This window comes from Aptenodytes patagonicus, chromosome 2 (genome assembly GCF_965638725.1).
Source record: "Aptenodytes patagonicus chromosome 2, bAptPat1.pri.cur, whole genome shotgun sequence".
Classification (NCBI taxonomy): domain Eukaryota; kingdom Metazoa; phylum Chordata; class Aves; order Sphenisciformes; family Spheniscidae; genus Aptenodytes; species Aptenodytes patagonicus.
The window spans coordinates 95572063-95590068 of record NC_134950.1 but is presented as its reverse complement, the minus strand read 5'-3'; the positions used below and the strand labels follow the sequence as shown (position 1 = coordinate 95590068).

The window sequence follows — 18006 nt, the reverse complement described above, 5'->3', positions numbered from 1 at the left end:
TACTGCCCTGCTGGCACGGTTCCATGGGGGAGACCCATGTATGCAGAAAGCAGTGGGGGCTGGCTCACACTGAGCCTCTCCTAACATGGGTTGAGGTGTAGCTCAGCAATGCTCCCAGGGCCGCCCAATTCAGATCGAGCCGAAGTGGCCTAGCCTCAGCAGTCCATGCTGCTTGCTTTCCTCTTACAACCCCAGGGTAAGATCACTCAGCAAACCTCTTGCTAGCACTCTGCCTCCTTGGCGGTCACTCGACGTACCACTGTCACGGAAGCTGGTGCTAAACTGCTTGCCAGCTGCAGACCACTCGGGAGCCCATCCTGCCTCAGCTGCCCTGGGCTGCACTCCTCCAGCAGCGCTGCTTTCAGGCGTGTTCTCTTCCCCTGGAATTTAAGCATCTGTGGTGATGACATGGCTGTTTCAAGGCAAGAGTTTTCCAGCTTCTTAGGCAGTTAAACTGATGGCTTAACTTCTGTTGGCTTTCAAGCGTGTCATTGGCTTCTGTGGGAACAGCACCGGTTTTTGAAGACGTGGCAATCCAGTGACAAGCCACTGCAGAGGCGGGTGGTCCTCCTCCCTGTCTCCGTGTGTGCTCGTCTGACCCCACAGGGAGCGGGCTGTCACCCCTGGCTTTCTATGGGGTTAGTCCTCTGAACGAGTTCGGTGTTGGGTCAGACAAGTGTCAGAGTTGCTTAAGGAAAGGGTCACAGCTGTACCGTTGAGGGTAGCATGGAGGACGTGCGACCGCCTCTTGGGCAACAGCTGGCATTCAATTGCAACTGGAGGTTGTGAAATCATCCCCTTAGAGTGTGCTTGCACTGGCAACCACTGCCTCTACGCAACAGTCCCCCATCACTCATCTATATCATTTCAGAGTTTATCCATCAATTATTTGATACCTGCCTTTGCTGCCTGTCAGCTTTACCCTGTTCTCCATCTTTCACGTTTCCACTGCCTACCTTGGGCTGCAGATGCCCCTGACCTGCCCGGTCCTACTGAAGTGTGCCCAACAAATGACATCTTGACATGACAGAGCGTTGAGTCACAGGTGACACATGAATACCCGTGTAGTTATGTTTTGTTGATTTTTGTGGGTCTTTTTTCAGTATAGTATTTGTTTATGTAATGACAGCTGCTGAGAATAAAGATGCAATTGTCCACAGTAGGATATTTTAAGTATTTCTATAAAATATTATACACATTTCACACTGATGCATGTATAAATGCATAGGGAACTTGAAGGTGGCTACAGAGCAGCATCCCTCTTGTCTTTGTTTTGCATTTGAGCCACTAAGGATTTCACTTTTATGGGGGGTATTACTGGGCTGGTTAGTGGGAGAGATCTTACGTAGTACTGTCCTATCCCCACGTATTTAAACTGTGTGTATCCCTTAAGTCCTTGCCTGCACTCCTGATTATATTAACTCTTTGGAGTAAATTTCCTTCACTAACCACCTAATCCCCAATCACCACACTTCCCAAAACACATCCCTGTGGCTAGCGGGATATGGCTGTATCATGTCACGTTTAACTGTGCACTAGGGAGCAAAAGCATGGGTTTGGAAGGACTGAGCATGGCTTTGAAACCACACCTGCCGAGACTCTGCAATGAGCATCTTTCCCTGCCAGAGGAGGGGGGTTAGACCAGATGGTCTCCAGAGGTCCCCTCCCACCTCAGCCAGTCTGATTCTGTGATGTTTGCTTCAAACTATTGCTTTCTCCTCTCTCTTCATCTCAGTTAAGGACATGAATGTCCTTCGTGTACTTGCCAGCCCACCGTGCCTGTGGCATGACTGGGATCAGAGAGCAGGAGACCAAGGCAGCGTGCTGTGACAGGACACAGGCCGCTTTGCGAGGCCCTGCTCTCCGCGCAGCCCGGGCCTCACGCCTGCGGCCAAGCGCCTCTCCTCGGCCCAACGTCTGAGCACCAGCACGCCGGAGAGGGACAAGCCGGCAAGCGGGAGGCTGCGGCGGCAGCTCCGGCGCCCAAGGCCTGGTGCCTCCTGCCAGACAGGCCACTGCGCCTGCCATGGCCCGTTTGAGGCCGAAACAAAAGCGGTTTCGGTACCGCAGAGGCAGGCAGGCAGCACCTGCCCGCACCGCGTGCCGCTGCCCTGCCCTGCCCTGCCCTCCCCGGGCGCACCGGCAGCGGGCCGTTCCTGCCGGGGAGCCGCAGCTCGGCTCTGCGGGGCGACGGAGACGGATCCCGACCCCGACCCCGCCGCCGGCGCTTACTCATGCCCTCAGGAATGGGGCGAGGCCGGGCCGCGCCGGGCGCCGCTGGGTGCCGCCGGCCGCTACAGGTGGGGCAGGTCGGCGGCGCGGGGGGCGCTGGGAGGTGTAGTTCCGGCGGGCGGGCGGCGGCGGGGCGGCGCGGCGGAGCGGACTACAAGCCCCAGGGTGGCCCGCGGCCGACGCGCCGGGGCTTTAACCGCACGTGGGGGCGGTGGCGGGAGGCAGTTCCTGGTGGCGCGGCCCCGCGGCTCGCCGCTCCCGGGGGTGGCCGAGCGGAAACCCGCCTCCAGCCAGGAGAAAGCCCCGGCCAGGGCGGGGGGAGATGCGCCTCACCCTTCCCAACAACGGCGGGCCGCGGCCATCCTTAATTAACAATTAGCTCGTCCCCAGTCACCCCCGGCAAGCACTGTCCCATGCACGCTGACCCGCCGCCGGCAGCTCGCTAGCCGGCAGCCGACGGCTCCTCCCGCGGTGCTGGCGTGCGGGTCGCTTAAGCCATGGGGAATGGGATGAACAAGGTAACGCCGCTCGTCGTTGTTCCTGCGCGTGAGTGCATGTGCGCGGGCGAGGCGCAGCGGTGGCCGGGGGTGGCGGTCCCTCCCCGCGGGCTGCCGCGGCGCCCCCTCCTTTGTCTCGCCCCTGAGCGGCGGGCGCCGCCGGGGCAGTCTGCGGGCGCCCGCTTGAAGAACAAAGGCCAGGGCAGGAGAGGCTTTTCCCTTCAACTTTGGGGGTCCCCCGCCCCGGGGCGAGGGGGGAGGGAAGGAGACCGTGGCTGCGCCGCTCCCTCGGGGCGCGCCTCCTTCCCAGCCGCAGCGCGGGCAGGGAGGAGGCGGGCGGGAGGGGGGCCCTGGTTTCGGTGATGCTCGCACGGGCTTCCCCTCCCCGGGCGAAGCGAGCCCGCGGGGCTGGGGGCGGCCCGCGCCCCCAACGGTCGCTAACGGCCGCCGTGCCCCCCGGCGCTGTGCTTCAGTCAGCCGCAGCGCCGAGCCCTTCACCGCCGCGGGCCGGGGCCGGCTCCCTCCTCGCCGGTGTCCCCCGCTGGGGGTGCCCTGGGGGCGGCGTGGGGTGGAGCCAGCACCCCCTGACTTGCGGCAGGACCTGGAGCGTTGTGCTGTCAGCCCGGCGAAGCCAGCGAGTGCGGGATCAAATCATTTAACTTCTCCATCCCTTGCTCCCCCCTCCCTCAAACAGGATTGCGGGCGTTGGCCCGTGCCCCCTCGGGGGTCTGCCCGCGCCGGCCAGTGCGAGCTCCGAGGGCGCAGAGCAGCTGGTGGATACGGGCTGTCGCTGGAGGGCTGGCCCCGGGTGCTGGTGGGACAGGAAAGCGCTTGGCCCCAGTGGAGATCACAGCGAGGAAGGAAGATGGATCTGTTTTGCAAAGGGTGTTGGCTTTTTGGCAGTGGGGGCTTACTGTAAGCGCCGATTCCCCTGGCATGTTGTGGTGGTTATCAAGGGATAACTGTGATTTTTCTCAGTATCTCCACCTCTGTTTTAAACCCAGGTTTGAAAGTGTGGTCGTAACTAGCCTTTTATATATAGCTTACTATGAGGAACAGAAGTTGAGTCATCTCTTCTGTCTAACATCCTGCTTTGAGTACTTTAGGAGTAGCTTTGCTGTGAGTGTGGCCTCCGAAAAAGCGGAGGAGAAGAGCTAGAAATAACTGCTCACAAATTGTCCAAATCTGACATTCTTGCCCCTGGAAGTCAGATTGGTGAACGTCCAGAGTGCTTAGTGTGCCACCTGGGAGGTGAAGCCTTTTCATCCTGTTGATAGAGACGTTGAAATAGAAACTTTAGGCAGGGGAAAGGTCTGTCTGGTTAGTTCAACTCAGTTAGCGGGTAGGAGGTAGAACCTCCCTTGGTCCTTCTCTCCATTTTTGGTTTCAAAGTCTGGGGATAATGTTGCGGTATGAAGCCGCTCCTTGGAGGTGCCTTCTAGGAGTGGCCAGTTAGGAAGAAACACAGCTGGAGAGATTTCTTTTAGACTTTCTGGTATGTTTGTAGTATTTTTCTGGGAATGTTTGAAATTATCAAAGCATTTAGAGGGACAGGATATGGGATGCTAAAGTTGCAATCTGGGGTGGGGGAAGGACAATTCTCAAGCCTTTGAAGCTTAGCACTCTTTGCATTACATCTTACTATGGTACCATGTGGGCAGGAATTGGCAATCTGTGACTCTGGGCAGTTTGGTCATTTTCATTCTGTTAAGTGTTGCCCTCCTGACATGTACCAACTGGAGCTTTTGGGACAAGCATAGCACTGCTTTGATTTTTCTCCTCCCTTCTTAGGGCCGTATCCGAGAGGATGAAATGTTCAGCAGTTTGGGAGGAGCTGGCTCCTTTAAGGAGCCCATAACCATGTTGGGTCCTGGCCATCAGGGTTTATTTTTGTAGGGGTCCTGCGCGTAGGTCTGGTACTTGCCACCTGTAGAATGTGCCCCTGGATCATCTGTTCCTTTTGATCTTGTGAGTCAGTGAACGCCGGAGGGGCAAGGGGAGGTGTGGAGTTATCAACGCCGATATTGGAGGGTATTTGCCTGACGCTATCAATACAAATTGCCCTGGTTTCCAACTGAAATGTGGTTTTGGTGGTAGAACTATATGCAGACGGTAGGAGAAAATAAGCAGCTTATCCAATGGTGGATTATTTCATTTAGGGAATCTCTTTGTACTGATGCCAGGGGAAGAGGATTAGTGGTGACCTGTAACGGGTATGGTAAGGAAAAGCTCCAGAGATTGCTACAGCTGCTGTGGCTGCTCTTGGATGCTGAGCCTTTCTCAGTGACATGGTCCCCTCCTATTTTTCTGTCCTATGATATTGATGTATTTTGTAGCAAATAGCAATTGCACCTGACTTTGTGGCCGTGAGTGCTGATCAAGGGCTGGAGGGCTGGCATTCTTTTTAGGCGGGGTTTGTCTTTTGTTGCTAGCTTTCTCTGTAAAATTAGCTGTGCTCAGTTTTTTTACTTAAGCCCGCCCAAGCCTCCTGACTTTTCCCAAATTAAACTGAAAGCATTGGTTCATAAATACCCTTCTTATTCTGCTCAGAGAAGGAGAATTGGCTAGTGAGTGTGCATTGACATAGCTACTATTAATTTTCAGTGCTTTACTTTTTTTTTTCTTACATCTTTTAAGTACAGGATGAGTAATGGGGTCTCACTTAGGAAATTGTCTGGGTGGCCTGATTTGTCTTCACGCTTAATGTCTAACTTCGAGTCGTATTCAAAGTTCAAGTTGAAGTCTGTGGTTGAAAATTACAAAGATGTTTTCCAGGAGCTGAAGTCTAGCGGCTGAGATGGTGACAAGAGATTGTAGTACTTAGATTTGATTATCTGTGAACAGGATATGCTTAGTGAGGAGTTTTTCCTGGGTTTTAGTTCTTGTTCATCCTGTTACAGTTAACTGCCCATTATTCATGCAGACTCTTCTGAAGGGGCGAGTTGAGTGTTATCTCTATGAAAAGGGCAGATAAGCCCTGTTGTTGTAGGAGTTGATTCATGAGAAATGTAAATCAGTGTGGATAGTTACAGCTGATGCAACCAGTTCTATGGAAGCCAGTGAAGCTGTGCCAGTTCATGTCAGCGGCAAATCCCTCTGCCTGACCCGTGCCACTCTCCTGTACTGCTGGACAAGGTGGGCTCATCTGCTCCTTCTACAGCGCCTGGCCGTCTCTGCAGAAAGCCCCATGAACTTCTGCGGAGTGCCCATCAGTACTAGTGCATCTAGAAGCAGCGTTGGGAAGGAGTTAGATACTTTATTATAAGTGTGTGTCTATATAGGAAACAGCGGCAAAGTAGCCCTTTAAGCCATTTTCCAGGGAGGTGGATTTTCAGAGAGGACTGATGAGAAGCTTTAGCAACTGGAGCAACTATCGTCCATTGCAGGGCTCTGTCTTTGTGCAAGGTGGAGAACGTGAGCTGTTCGCATGCGAGGTATGAACGGAGACAGGCGTTTGTTGTGTCCTTGTTGCTTGGTTGTGCATTCTTCTACATCTGTTATTTAGTCCGTGGTCATTTTCTCAATGTTTCGGATGATATAGAGAGGCTACTGTTTTTATTCATAAAGCAGTAGTTGAAAAGTTCACAAAAACAACGACCTTATTTTTCTTCTCTTCTGACTCCCACCCCTTCTCTCTCACACGCCCCTAGCAGCCATCAGCCTTCATTTTGCACAGCCCGGAGTTGCAGTTGCTGAAGGCAGTGTGAGATGACACAGCTGAAAGTTCCCAGCCGTAGTCTAGTGCCGAAGTATTAGTCAGCACGGCATGAAAATTCACTTCTTTCCAGGTAGCTTTCACCCATAGTAATGTTTCTTGCTTCTAGAATGACTAGGACAACAGGGGTAACATCTGTCCTTGGTTGCACAGTGTCCTAATTTCCTATCTAGCATACAACATTGCTTCATGATGCACAAATGCAAACTTCTGGATTTTTCCTTCTTTGCCAACAGCAATCTAAGAAGCCTCATTTTTGCAATCCCCTAGTGTTTCTTGGTATCTTTAATTTATAACGTCTAACCTTAATGACTGTGACTGGAATTTAAGCTTTTATCCTCTCTTGAGAGTACATATTTGATGCAGAAATAATGTCCTGGAGTCTAAAATGCTACCATCTACAGTAGTGGTGGTGTGATTTGAGATTTGTGCTGCAGATAGGAAATACCAGACAGCTATTTAAAAATATTAGAAAGACTTTTTAAATTTTTTTAATTTTTTAAGCTTGAGAGAGCTGGCTGGGGTGATCTGGTTGGTGAAATTCATTCATAACTTGACTCTCTTTTGCTTTAGAGCGTGTTTTTTATTTGCAGAATTTGGCCCTTAGCAATGGTCCTTGGGTACTCTGCTCTCTGGAGCAGCTACCAGCTTCTGATTCCTAGCCTGGGATGGTGGCCTTTGAGCTGCACTTCTAGCGGAGTCATCAAGTGTGCTTAAAATAATGAATCAGTCCATGAAACCGTGAGTCTTGCGCATGCGGAAAGGGACAGCAGAATGTTGTAAGGGTTCTCTTCCCTACTTGATACCCTGGCATTGGAAACTGCCCTGCTGATTTTTGCTGCCTTTGTAGGAATGTCGAATTTGTACAAATGAAGAGGGAAGGAAAGGAGAGAAAGCTGTCTGAGTTTATCTGCAAAACTTACAGGTGCCTGTTTGTACCAGACTAAAGAACCATTTTCTTGTCTAGCTGGTGTTGTCAAGCAGCCCTTCATTTGTAAGCAGTTCAGGATACAGCAAGGATCCCAGAGAAGCGCTCTTTCAGTATTGGTAGCAGAATTGAGCCCCGTGGTTAGAGCTGGTATGACACGGCAGGGAGAGAGAGATCACCCAGCAAAGCTGAGAGGGAGGAATGTTTGCACAAACCAAAGCTGCAGGGAGTGTGAGAAGTGCTGCAGCCTTTCTGTTTTCTGCAAGGCTAGATAAATAACACTGAACACGACATTTTTATCAGGTGAAAGTCCTGGAGTTAAGGCAGATCAGAAGCTGTTTTGCAGGCCCTTCTGCCAGTCTGCTAACCTTTGCGTGGTAAGCTGGGTCGCCTTTCAGCAGGAAGGCTGTAGTGAAACGGAGGCTGGGGCGATAATCCCCGATGAAAAGTCCTTCATGACTTTCGGAACTTCGCGGCTGCTGGACCGAGCAAAATGGGTGGAGTTTTCCCTTTAAATAGCTGTGCCTGAGAGACTGTTGCTGCTGTTGTGGTGACACTTGGGTGTTGCTAAGGCTTTAGGAAGTCAGTGCTGACATATCTGTATTGGTGGTATGCTCTGCGTGCACTGAAGAAAAATGGATCGTACAGTTTCACCACCACAGTTCTGGCCTCTTCAAAGGATGTGGGCGTGGGTCAGAGACTTCAGGTGGCAGAGAACAAAATTCTTAGCCAGAAAATGTGTCTGGTGTGCCTGGGGGTTTTTCATGTCCTTACTGCTGTTCCCAAGTTGGGAGGGTTATGAGAGGGTGGGAGGGGTAGCACTGCAGTGTCACCCGCCTCTGTGTGTGTGCGTGCACGTGTCCTCAGACTGCACAGGCTGGTCCTCAGGCTGACCTTGAAACTCCCCGGTTAAAGAAAGTCCTGTAACTGAGACCTGTGCAGGCTTCTGGGAGTGTTGGGGTGAGTGGGTAGATCTGGGAGAGAAACATGCAACTCGAGGACTTTCATCAATTCTCTATGTGAACACACAACTTGTTGTTTGCAGTGATTTCCTCTATCGGAAGAGCCCCACAGTGCTGCAGCCCCTACTTGCATGGCTTTGCACTTCAGAAGACTTGAAGGATGTAATTTTGCAGTGCTTTGTCCAGCTTCCTTAGCAACTTTAGGCAAATCACCTTTTCTGTATGAAGTTTCATCATTAGTTAAATGAGGGTAACTCTTACCCTGCTGCGGGGGAGCAGGGGCGTGTTGCGAGGCCCACTTCGCATTTGTAAACCACTTTTGCTATCCTTGGAGAGCCTCCATTATGTGAGAGTCCACATGATTAACAACCCCCGGCTGTCAAGGAACACTCAAAGCGTGGTGTACCTAGAGCGATGTAGTTTGAGAAGATTGCAAAGAGGCATAAAATGTTGTCAGTGCTTTTTAGATTGCATTTGACAATAGTCTGCTAAAGTAGTATGTTCCATCCTGTATGCAAATTGAACTTTGTCAAATTGTCTTACCACAAGATATCTATATTTGATACTATATTTCTTTCTCACAGATTCTGCCTGGCTTGTTCATTGGCAACTTTAAAGGTAAGATTAGTTTTATCATTATCTCTAGGATTACTTAGCAGGGGTCTTAAGGTGTTGTTTCGCAGGCCTATGGAATTCTCTGATGTCTCTGCAGCTTCTTTAACCCCATCTTGCTTCATTTCTGGATTCACCTGGTAGCACTTAAAGAAGAACTTGTTTGCTCTCTCATCTGTGCGCTGTGCTGCAAGTACTTTAAGAAGAGAAAAATGAACACCATCTCCTCGGAGCATGCTCCAGCTGGAATTCCTAAACATTGGCCTGCCTTAAACGATTCCTGTGCTTGGCAGGCAAGCCTGTGAGCTGGGCAGATTCTTTGTAAGCCTTATTTCAAGCCCTCCTTATAAGTAAAGGCTTAGTATGCCTCCCGCTCATTGCTTTCGCTATTTTGGTTATTTATAACAACTGCTAAAGACTTCTGTTGTCACTGCTTGCGAGACTGATAGGTCTGCAGATTGCTGTCTGACCACTGATACTTGTGCTGTCCATGTCTTGGATCTAAGATTCTCTGGATTTTTTTTCCTTTTTGCATGAGGTTTATTTTTTGTGTACAGAAAGACAGAACCATATTTAGAAAACACAGGAAACTTTATGTAGACATCCAAATAAATGACCTGTTCTCAAAGCACTCTGTTAGCATCAGTTCCAGCTGACTGTCCCTACTCAGAAGTAAACCGGTTGTGCCTCTACAGTCGTTTTGATACATGTAGACCCTGTATTTCCTATGGTTGGGTACAACAGCACAGCAGGACTAATAGGGGCTACTGCGATAACCTGTCCTTCCTGGTCTGTCTGATGTCACAGCTGGTCTGTCTGTTAAGATTGGACAACATCTGCATTGGATTTAGGTGGTGCTGCATCTCCTCTCTGCCTCGTGCACACCCTTCCTCCCCCCTCCATCCTGAAACCTGTGAGTTCGGTGGTTTTTGCCCAGTTTACCTGCCTCTGGACCTGCTGACCCCTGTTGCTGGTCCAGTGCTTGCTGCCCCTTGCGAAGTGGAGCCCATCACCTTGAGAGGCAGCCCGGAGGTACATGTGAAGTTAAAAGCTGCCTTTTGCCACACTGGGATGCAAACACAAGTACAATGGCTAGTGTGTGAGAGGGAGTTAATCATGCCATGGTAAGGAAAATGAGAGGATGGAGGTGAGTTTACACTGGTGGAAGTAGGTAATGAAAGGAGGAAAAAAAGGAAAATAAGGGGAAGAGGATAGTTTTGAAAACACTTAGGATGGACCACTGCATGTGCCAGTGACAAAACTAACTTGGTTGCAGCCATGTTGCTTCCTCTTTTTGTTGTCTTTTTTTTTTTTCTTTCCTGTCAGGTAATTTAGGAGAGGGGCAGGATGGGAGGATGTTTGATAGTGGAGTCCTCTAGGTTTCAAGCTGTTTGGCAAGGTGGGCAGGATGGGCCCAGGGAACGTGGCGCTCAATCTGCCCCACTCACTGTGGCAGCCCTGCTGGTAAGCCCTTGACAGTCCGCCCAGGGGAGTGAAACTCAGCCGGAGCATCTGTTTCTTGGTGCAGTTCTGTTTTCAGCTGATGAATAGTTTGACCAGCTGAGGGGAGTTGGCCCAGGTTGCGGAGTGAGTCAGCATCTCTGCCGATGCCAGGGCCTGTGACCCCCTCGCTCGTGCTGCTCTGGCCACTCAGCTCTGCGCCTTGCAAATGGTCCTTAAATGGCATGCCAGGCCACTTCTGTGCATAGAGTAGAGGCGCGCCCATGAAGGTGGTGTGAGGAGGCAGTGTTTCTGGGAGTCTCGCTAAAAAAAAGCAGAGGCTGAAATGCTTCAGCTACCTCCATAAAAGAGAGTAAGGATGGGTTGGCTTTAAGCTCAGTGTTTGTGTTATGGAGTCTGTTTTTCAAATTGATTAAAAACACAAACAAAATGTTTGTTTATGTATTGCTATGACCTTTGCTCACATTGCATTTAATTGTTATGTTCTACCATCGTGAGTATCTGTCGTTATAATCTCCAATTAGCTACCGTAGCTGGAGAGGAAGAGAGAAGATTGGTGTTATAGTACTCCACTAATACAAAAGCAGACTTTGAGTTCTGTCTTTTTCTGCATCTCCTGCCCCTCAACACCCCCGCCCTCTGCCTCGCTGCTTAAGAGCAATTGCAATGAGCTCTCTGTGCAGTGAAGTCATCCCGTTTAGGAGCAGGCTGTTGGTTAATCACCCATGTATTTTTCTGGAGGAGTTTGATTACCTTGTTCTTGGGGCATGTTCTGATTTGTGGTGTTTTTTCGAAAAGTGACTAATGAATTTTGAAGCTGCCATGAAGGGGATCATTGAAAAATACTCAGCAGCAAAACAGTTGGGATTGGTTAGAGTATCCTGATTTGGGCAGTTGAAATGTCTAGATACTTTTAAAGACATGGGTTTACAAAATTATTTCCTGTAATGCACTTTTGAGCAGTCTCCTATTTCTTCAGCTTGAGACCAATAGCTTGAATTGAATAAAGTTACATCTTGTCAGTAAGAAGAGTAACACTGAATCCCCGGCGTTGTGCATCTCACCCAGACACAGGGCTGAGGCATCGTGGCACCCTCCGGGTCTCTGTGCAGGGGGTAGAGAGGAGGGAGCTTCTCCAGAAGGTGAGTCAGGGGAATCTCTCTGAATCGCTCTGATCTGCCCTCTGGAGGATAGCCTCCCCTCCTTTCTCCAGTGACTCTTTCGGGAGCCTGGGCAGGCAGGGTTTCCATAGCTAGGTCGAAATACCGTTCTGCGCACACTCCTGTCTCCCTGCTGCATGGGAGACCTCTGGGGACACTGACAGAATGGGAAGAGGCACAGTTGTTCCAGATGGGTGCCTTCTTGCTGAGTGAAAGCAGGATGTTAAAGATGTTAAACGCTGTAATTCTGGAGGGCTGTTGTCCGGAGAAGGCATTCAGCAATTGTTCCGATTGGGAAATTATCATTCAATATGTCTGCTTTATGTATAGGGTTTCTTACTGTCTTTTTAGGCCTAATGAATTTAAAAACAATCCATGACAGAGGAAGTGCAAACTCCTCTGCGTTTGACTGGGAGATAAACTGAGGCCCAAGAAAAACTTGTGAAATAAATCTCTGGCAGAAATGGGAGTTGAGCTTGCTGCTTCTGGTTTGTCTGCTCCTGCTGCGCGAACCTTTAGGCACATAGAATGAGAGGGGCTTTTGTAACCACCCTAGGGTCTTTAGGGTAGAAAGTTATGTGTAGTCCTGATTATGGAAAGCACTGAAGTACATGCTGAAATCCCCCTAAGTCCGCAGGACTTGAGCATGTCTCTGGAAAACTTTCCTGAAAAAGCATAGATCTCGGCATGTGCTTAAGTGCTTGTTATCTTATAAGATCTATAAGCATGATTCTGCTCATCAATAGCATGTTAAAATTGTGGTATGTTCCTGAGAGAGTGTATTTGAGATTGCACAGCTAGAGGGCAGAAAAATTCAAGAAGAACCACAGATGTACATACAAAATACCAAGACTGAGTTTGGTCTGAAAGCTCAGAAGGAGACAGAGCTCTTGGGCTTCTTCAGTGAAAGTTAAAGAGGACTTATTTCTCTGCAAATGGGAGGATGGGGGGCTAAGAGAAAAACGAGGGAAGAGAAAGAGGAAGTTAACTCTTCTTCCTACCTCTAGTTTAGGGGAAATTTTGGTTTGTTCCAGTTGTACCTTACAGATTAAATTCAGTCCTCTCAAAACCCAAAGAATTTATGGTGGGATTACATGCCCATGTGTCTTCTGCACTGGAAACCTGATGTCCCTTGAAAGGCACCTGTGCTCACGATGAAAATAGGTGCTTTGTTCCTTAAGAGACTGATATGACAGGGCTTTTTAGCCTGTTTCTCTGCACAAATAGAAAAAATACCATTTCTTCTGATAGGAGGTTCTAAATGGGTGCTTGTTTGGTTCCAAACCGAAAGGTGTAGCAGTAGCAAGCACCAGAGACTCAAGAGTGTTTCTACCTTGAATATTAAAGAGCTTGTGTCCTTCCTTGCTTGTAATCATATTTGGAAGATTAAAGTTTTTCCAATGGAATATTTGGGGGCTTTTTGATTTGAAGGGGAAAGCCACAATATGAGGTTTAATTCCCCCCAAAGAGTCCGGTGTTACTGTGGATGAGCTGGAGAGTCTTGGGAAAGTTTCTGCCCTTCCCGTTACTAAGTGTATAAAAAGGCAGTGCCCACCAAGTGGTTCTGCTGTGTTTCTAGATCCAATTAATTCCTGTTATCAGCTGCTTAATTTTTGGGGGAAAGTTCCCTTTTCTACAGCTTTATTTCAGGTACTGAAAACAGGAGAGGGTGAAGATACCATCCCCTTTTTCAGGTTCATCTTTTGAAGGAAGACATTTTACAGGTACTCTCATTAAACAGAGTACTGGACCCTTCTCCGCACCTTTCTCACTCCCTGAAAAGGTCCTTCTGAGAGGCTGGGACAAAATACGATTAGAACATAGTGTGAAGTGGGGACAGGAGATGTGGAGTTTTTGTGTGCTTAGTTTCTGTGTGTGTGTCTCTCTCTAAGTGTGAATCACTGGACTCTGGAACAAAGCTCTCCCGATGGGAGACCATTCTCAGTAATAGCTCTTAGTGCTCTAAACCACTGGAGAGGAGGTTCTCCTTTAGATGTCTATCTCTAGTTCTCTCCAAAGCAGAAAATAAGTGTAGACAAAAAGTTGCTTTATTAAAAAAAAAAAAAAAAAAATTTGGTGGCAATGATGATGTAGTCTCTATACATCTGCAGATTGAGACTCAATACTGTTGTACGTACTGGGCTGACTTGCCTTCTCTAAGCGCTTACCTTGTTTTTGTATACATAACCTAAAATTTTATACTGAAAACTTAATACATACTAGCTTACTGTGTTACAGGAGTATATCTGTCGTTTCAGACTAACAACAGAGTCAGAAAGGTGGGCTTTGGAGGAGGAAGAAGGAAGGATGTCTTTAGTTTGGGATAGCTGGCTAATGGGAGGAAAGGTGACAAAATGAAAAGAAACTTAAACTAATCTCACTTACTTTGTGGGGACATTCAATCTTCTAAATTCACAAGTGAGTTGCAGTTAAATGTTGGAGGTCAGGCCCATATCACTGTAATGCTTTTTTTCCCGTTCCTGGCAGGATGCTTTTGTATTTTGTTGTTAGCAGTAGAGGTGGAAAAGACTTTACAGCTGTTTCTTCCCATCTAACTCTACAAAGGGAGAAATCTTTATTCCTCACCTTGCATCTCTATGGCAGTAGTAAAATAGTAAAGTAAGACAGAATGGTTGAATGTATGTTTGAGACTTCATCACCTTAGTATTGGAGTCCTTCAGTCATTGATGTGTCGTAATTGGAGTGGTTGGAGCAGTATTGTCTCCCTTTTGCCTAGGGGGGATGGAAGCACACTATGCTAGGTTATTTGCTCCCCAGCCACACAGTAAAGCTTCCCAGAGCTGCAGGGAAACAAATTCTGACCACTCCCTCCAGGCCCATTTTGATGACTTTGCCATTGCTTTTGCAATTAAGTATTTGCAGTTCTCTGTGTATGAGCAGAGGTTAAGCTCGGAGTCATAGAATGAAATTGAGGGAAAAGAAGCTGAATATGTGCATGGGAGGGGGGGAGGAAGACTCCCCCAGTGTGAATTGTGTCCTTTTGTGTGAAGAGAGAGTTTCCTGAAGGCTTTACTCAAAAGTCCACATCAGCTGAGAAGTGTTTTCACTGTATGAAACAGAATAATAGGTAACCTACTGTGAAGAATAATACTACATTTGAGGGACCCTTTAGGGGTGCACAAGATGGACTCTGATAGGTTTCTTTCATCTTTAAATTTGGAAATGGGGTGTTTCATGCTGTGATTTCAAAATGTGGGCCTGCATGTGGTTGTACAGCACTGTGCTACAGTAAATAAGTTAGAATTGCTGTGGTAATGGTGATTCCTCAGGCTTTTGGTGGTCCTTTACATAACCCCTTAATTTCTTTTGTAATTTACGGTATGAGACCGTGAGTGACAGGATATCTGATTTGTACTGCTGTTTAAATAGCTTTGTCGTAGTATCTGTGGAGACTTACAGCAGGTGCTAGGGGAATTTCCCCTTTGTGAACTGTTTAAAGCTTAGATCCAGATAATACAGTCATTGGCTGGGAAGCTTTTTCTCCTCTACTTTTGTGATTTGAATGGTTGTTTCCTAAATATATTGAGGACCTGCTGGTTACCCTGGAATGTAGGTCTAGGATAGCCATTTCCAGTTTGTTCCTAGGAATATCTGAAATCTCACTGTCTTACTGTATAGTTTTGATTTGTTGAAATTTCTTTAGCCTAAGTCCTTGGTTAACTGAAGAACTAAAATCTTTCAGTCCTTTTGAGTTGTACTGTGTCCATTAGGCCTTTCAGACTGGTTCAAAGCAGTCAACATTTAATTTGGATCATATCTCCTTTTAAAGCTGTTTGCCTTGTGTGGCAAGCCATTTCTTATCATGTGGGTCATACTGATAATTAGAGATTGGGGTCTCATTGTGCTAGGTATGCGTTGACACCATGAGTTCCAGCCAGCAGGCTCTGAAATCTGCCCTTAGCCTTTGGAGAACAGAAAGCAGTGATTTTTTAGGGATGCTTAGGCTGGCTTCTGGGCTTGCAAACCCTTGCCTGGTTAAGTGTTCTCTGAGCAATCAAGACTGTCCTATAAACTGTTAAAAAATCTGAAGGTCAGGTGGATTAGAAGACCTCTCCTGGCAAACATTAGCGTTTCTTCTTTGAAATGCTCACTCTGAGATTTTTAGGAAATTTTAATTGTTCTGTGAAGCTAGACCTTAATTCTGTTTCAGACGGAATTTGTGTTAATTCCCTCCTGAAGGATTAGACATCTGTGTTGATTGAGCAGGCTTGACCAGTAGCAAGTGAAATCAATGCAGTTTTGACTCTTCTCTCCATTTTATTAGCCTTAGAGAAGCTTTCATAATTGGATTAGGTTTAAATTTAACGGCCTGTTATTGTGCTCACGTGGATCTTGTCTATGGGGCAGTATAATTAAATGTCCAATTCCTCTTTGTGATGTAGAAAAGGCATTGAAACTTTATAGTAGAGTGGAATAAGATGAAGCAAGAGATGCTAATTGAACTCTTGCACGTACATAAAGAATGTACAGGTGATGCTATTGTTATTTTTGTACCTAGAGAGAGCCGGTTTGAAACCTTTGTGGTCAGTGCTCTTTTTTTGTGTGTAACCAGGCTAATGTGAACAGATTGTACAGGCAGATTTGGAAGGCAGGTGTTCACATCACAAAACCACTGCTGTAATTGCCATGGTGTGCTGTGCCATTCTCAAGCAAAAAGGTCAAAAGTAAATGGACGCAAACTAATTTTTACCTGTATTAGTGGTTCTTTGAGGTCATCTTCTGGCATGCTTATGGTTTAGTATGGGGAAAGTTGCTCACTGATGACAGATAATCTATTTTACCTTTCTCATAGAAACAAACCTATGCTTTCTCAATATCTAGCATCAAATTTTCAGTCGCCCCAGTTTGCTTTCCAGTTTTGAATGTTTGAAACCTCTTGGTTACAGGTCTAGGAACCACCTTTTCACAACTGCACTTCCTTGCTGTAGCATTTTGCTTTTTCATACATTCGATATCTTTATGATCTCTCTCTCTTCAGACTTAAAATTATGGTATGTATTGGCTAAATGCACATTTTTCCCTACTAGTCCGCAGGAAGTAAGAATCTAGTTCTCGGCTTGCCCATTAATACCTCAATTCAAGAGATACGCTTGGCTTCACTTCTCAGACCTGGATATCGCAAGGTCTTTCTCCCAAGTGAAAATATATCTCCTGAAGGGGGATTTGTGGGTAGAGAGGAGGTAAGCTATTTCTTGTACAGCTCTGACTGCTTGTTCAGATGGCCATCACCTGCACATAGGCATACACAGACTTATATTTCAGATGCAAAATACATGAAACTTCTGACTTAAGAACACATTCCTGAGTCACTTAAGCTTGTTCTTTATTTAGTATATAATTTGTTTTGGAGTTAGAAGTGTGTCTTCCCGTTACCCGCTCGGATGATGATGTTCTAAAACAGCTGCATTTGGGGTTTTGCTTTACTTTATGAAGCTTCAAAAAGAAATGTACTGATGATAAGTGATTTTCAACATGCACAAGGGGAAGGGGAGTGGGCTATTTCAAGAGATTAAAGAAATTCTCTTCCTTTTTTCCCTTTATCACAGATGCCCGAGATGTAGAGCAATTGAGTAAGAATAACATTACGCACATTCTTTCAATCCACGACAGTGCCCGCCCTATGCTGGAGGTAAGAGGTGTGGGGGACTCCATGGTAAATCCTTACTTTGCAGTTGACTGTTATAGTCATCTTGGGGTTAATTTCTTGTTCTGTACAATTGGTGTTTTGAGACCAGTTTTCTTGTGGAAATGTTTGACAGCTGTAGTTTTGGGATCCAGTCACAGATTTCGTTGTTGCTGCTATTGTAACAAAAGAAATCTAGCTGACAAAGGAAAGGACAATTACAGTGTCAATCAATATAACACAATAATCATAGAATCATAGAATCATTGAGGTTGGAAAAGACCTCTAAGATCATCGAGTCCAACCGTCAACCCAACACCACCATGCCCACTAAACCATGTCCCTAAGCGCCTCATCTACACGTCTTTTAAATACCTCCAGGGATGGGGACTCCACCTGTGTTATTAATTTAATAGTAAAGGTAAGTTTCCTTCTGTGTGGAGTTCAAGCATCACATAAACAACAACATTCCTTCTCCCCCTTCCCCATTACCAACCCTTCTTTGTACTTGGGCCCCTTTCTTGAATCTTTATAGCAGATGGTTGTATAAGAGGTTTCCAGTCCTTTTCTGTGTAAAATAGCCTTATTTAGGCTTGGGGTGTGGGACAAACCAGTGCTCCCTCATACAATACATCTAATATAGCAGAGGGTCTGTAGGTCTCCAGCACTTTAACATGAAAGTATTATTCCCCATTTTACCGAAGGGAAGCTGATCTGAAGAGCTGAAATGACTTGACTTGCTGTGATATCTTGAGCAGCGAAAGAGCTGGCATCAGGCTGCAGGTCTCCTGTGCT

The 18006-nt window shown here is 47.2% G+C and overlaps 1 protein-coding gene across 1 annotated transcript in view; it reads left to right on the top strand.

Moving 5' to 3' along the window:
* Nucleotides 1-2492: 2492 nt before the first annotated feature.
* DUSP22 (dual specificity phosphatase 22) overlaps nucleotides 2493-18006 on the top strand; it is a 45281-nt gene continuing 29767 nt past the window's right edge. The window contains exons 1-3 of the mRNA XM_076330454.1: nucleotides 2493-2750; nucleotides 8919-8952; nucleotides 17135-17217. Coding sequence (XP_076186569.1) covers nucleotides 2730-2750; nucleotides 8919-8952; nucleotides 17135-17217 — 138 coding nt within the window. The 5' untranslated portion in view covers nucleotides 2493-2729. The remainder of the gene's footprint in view (nucleotides 2751-8918; nucleotides 8953-17134; nucleotides 17218-18006) is intronic.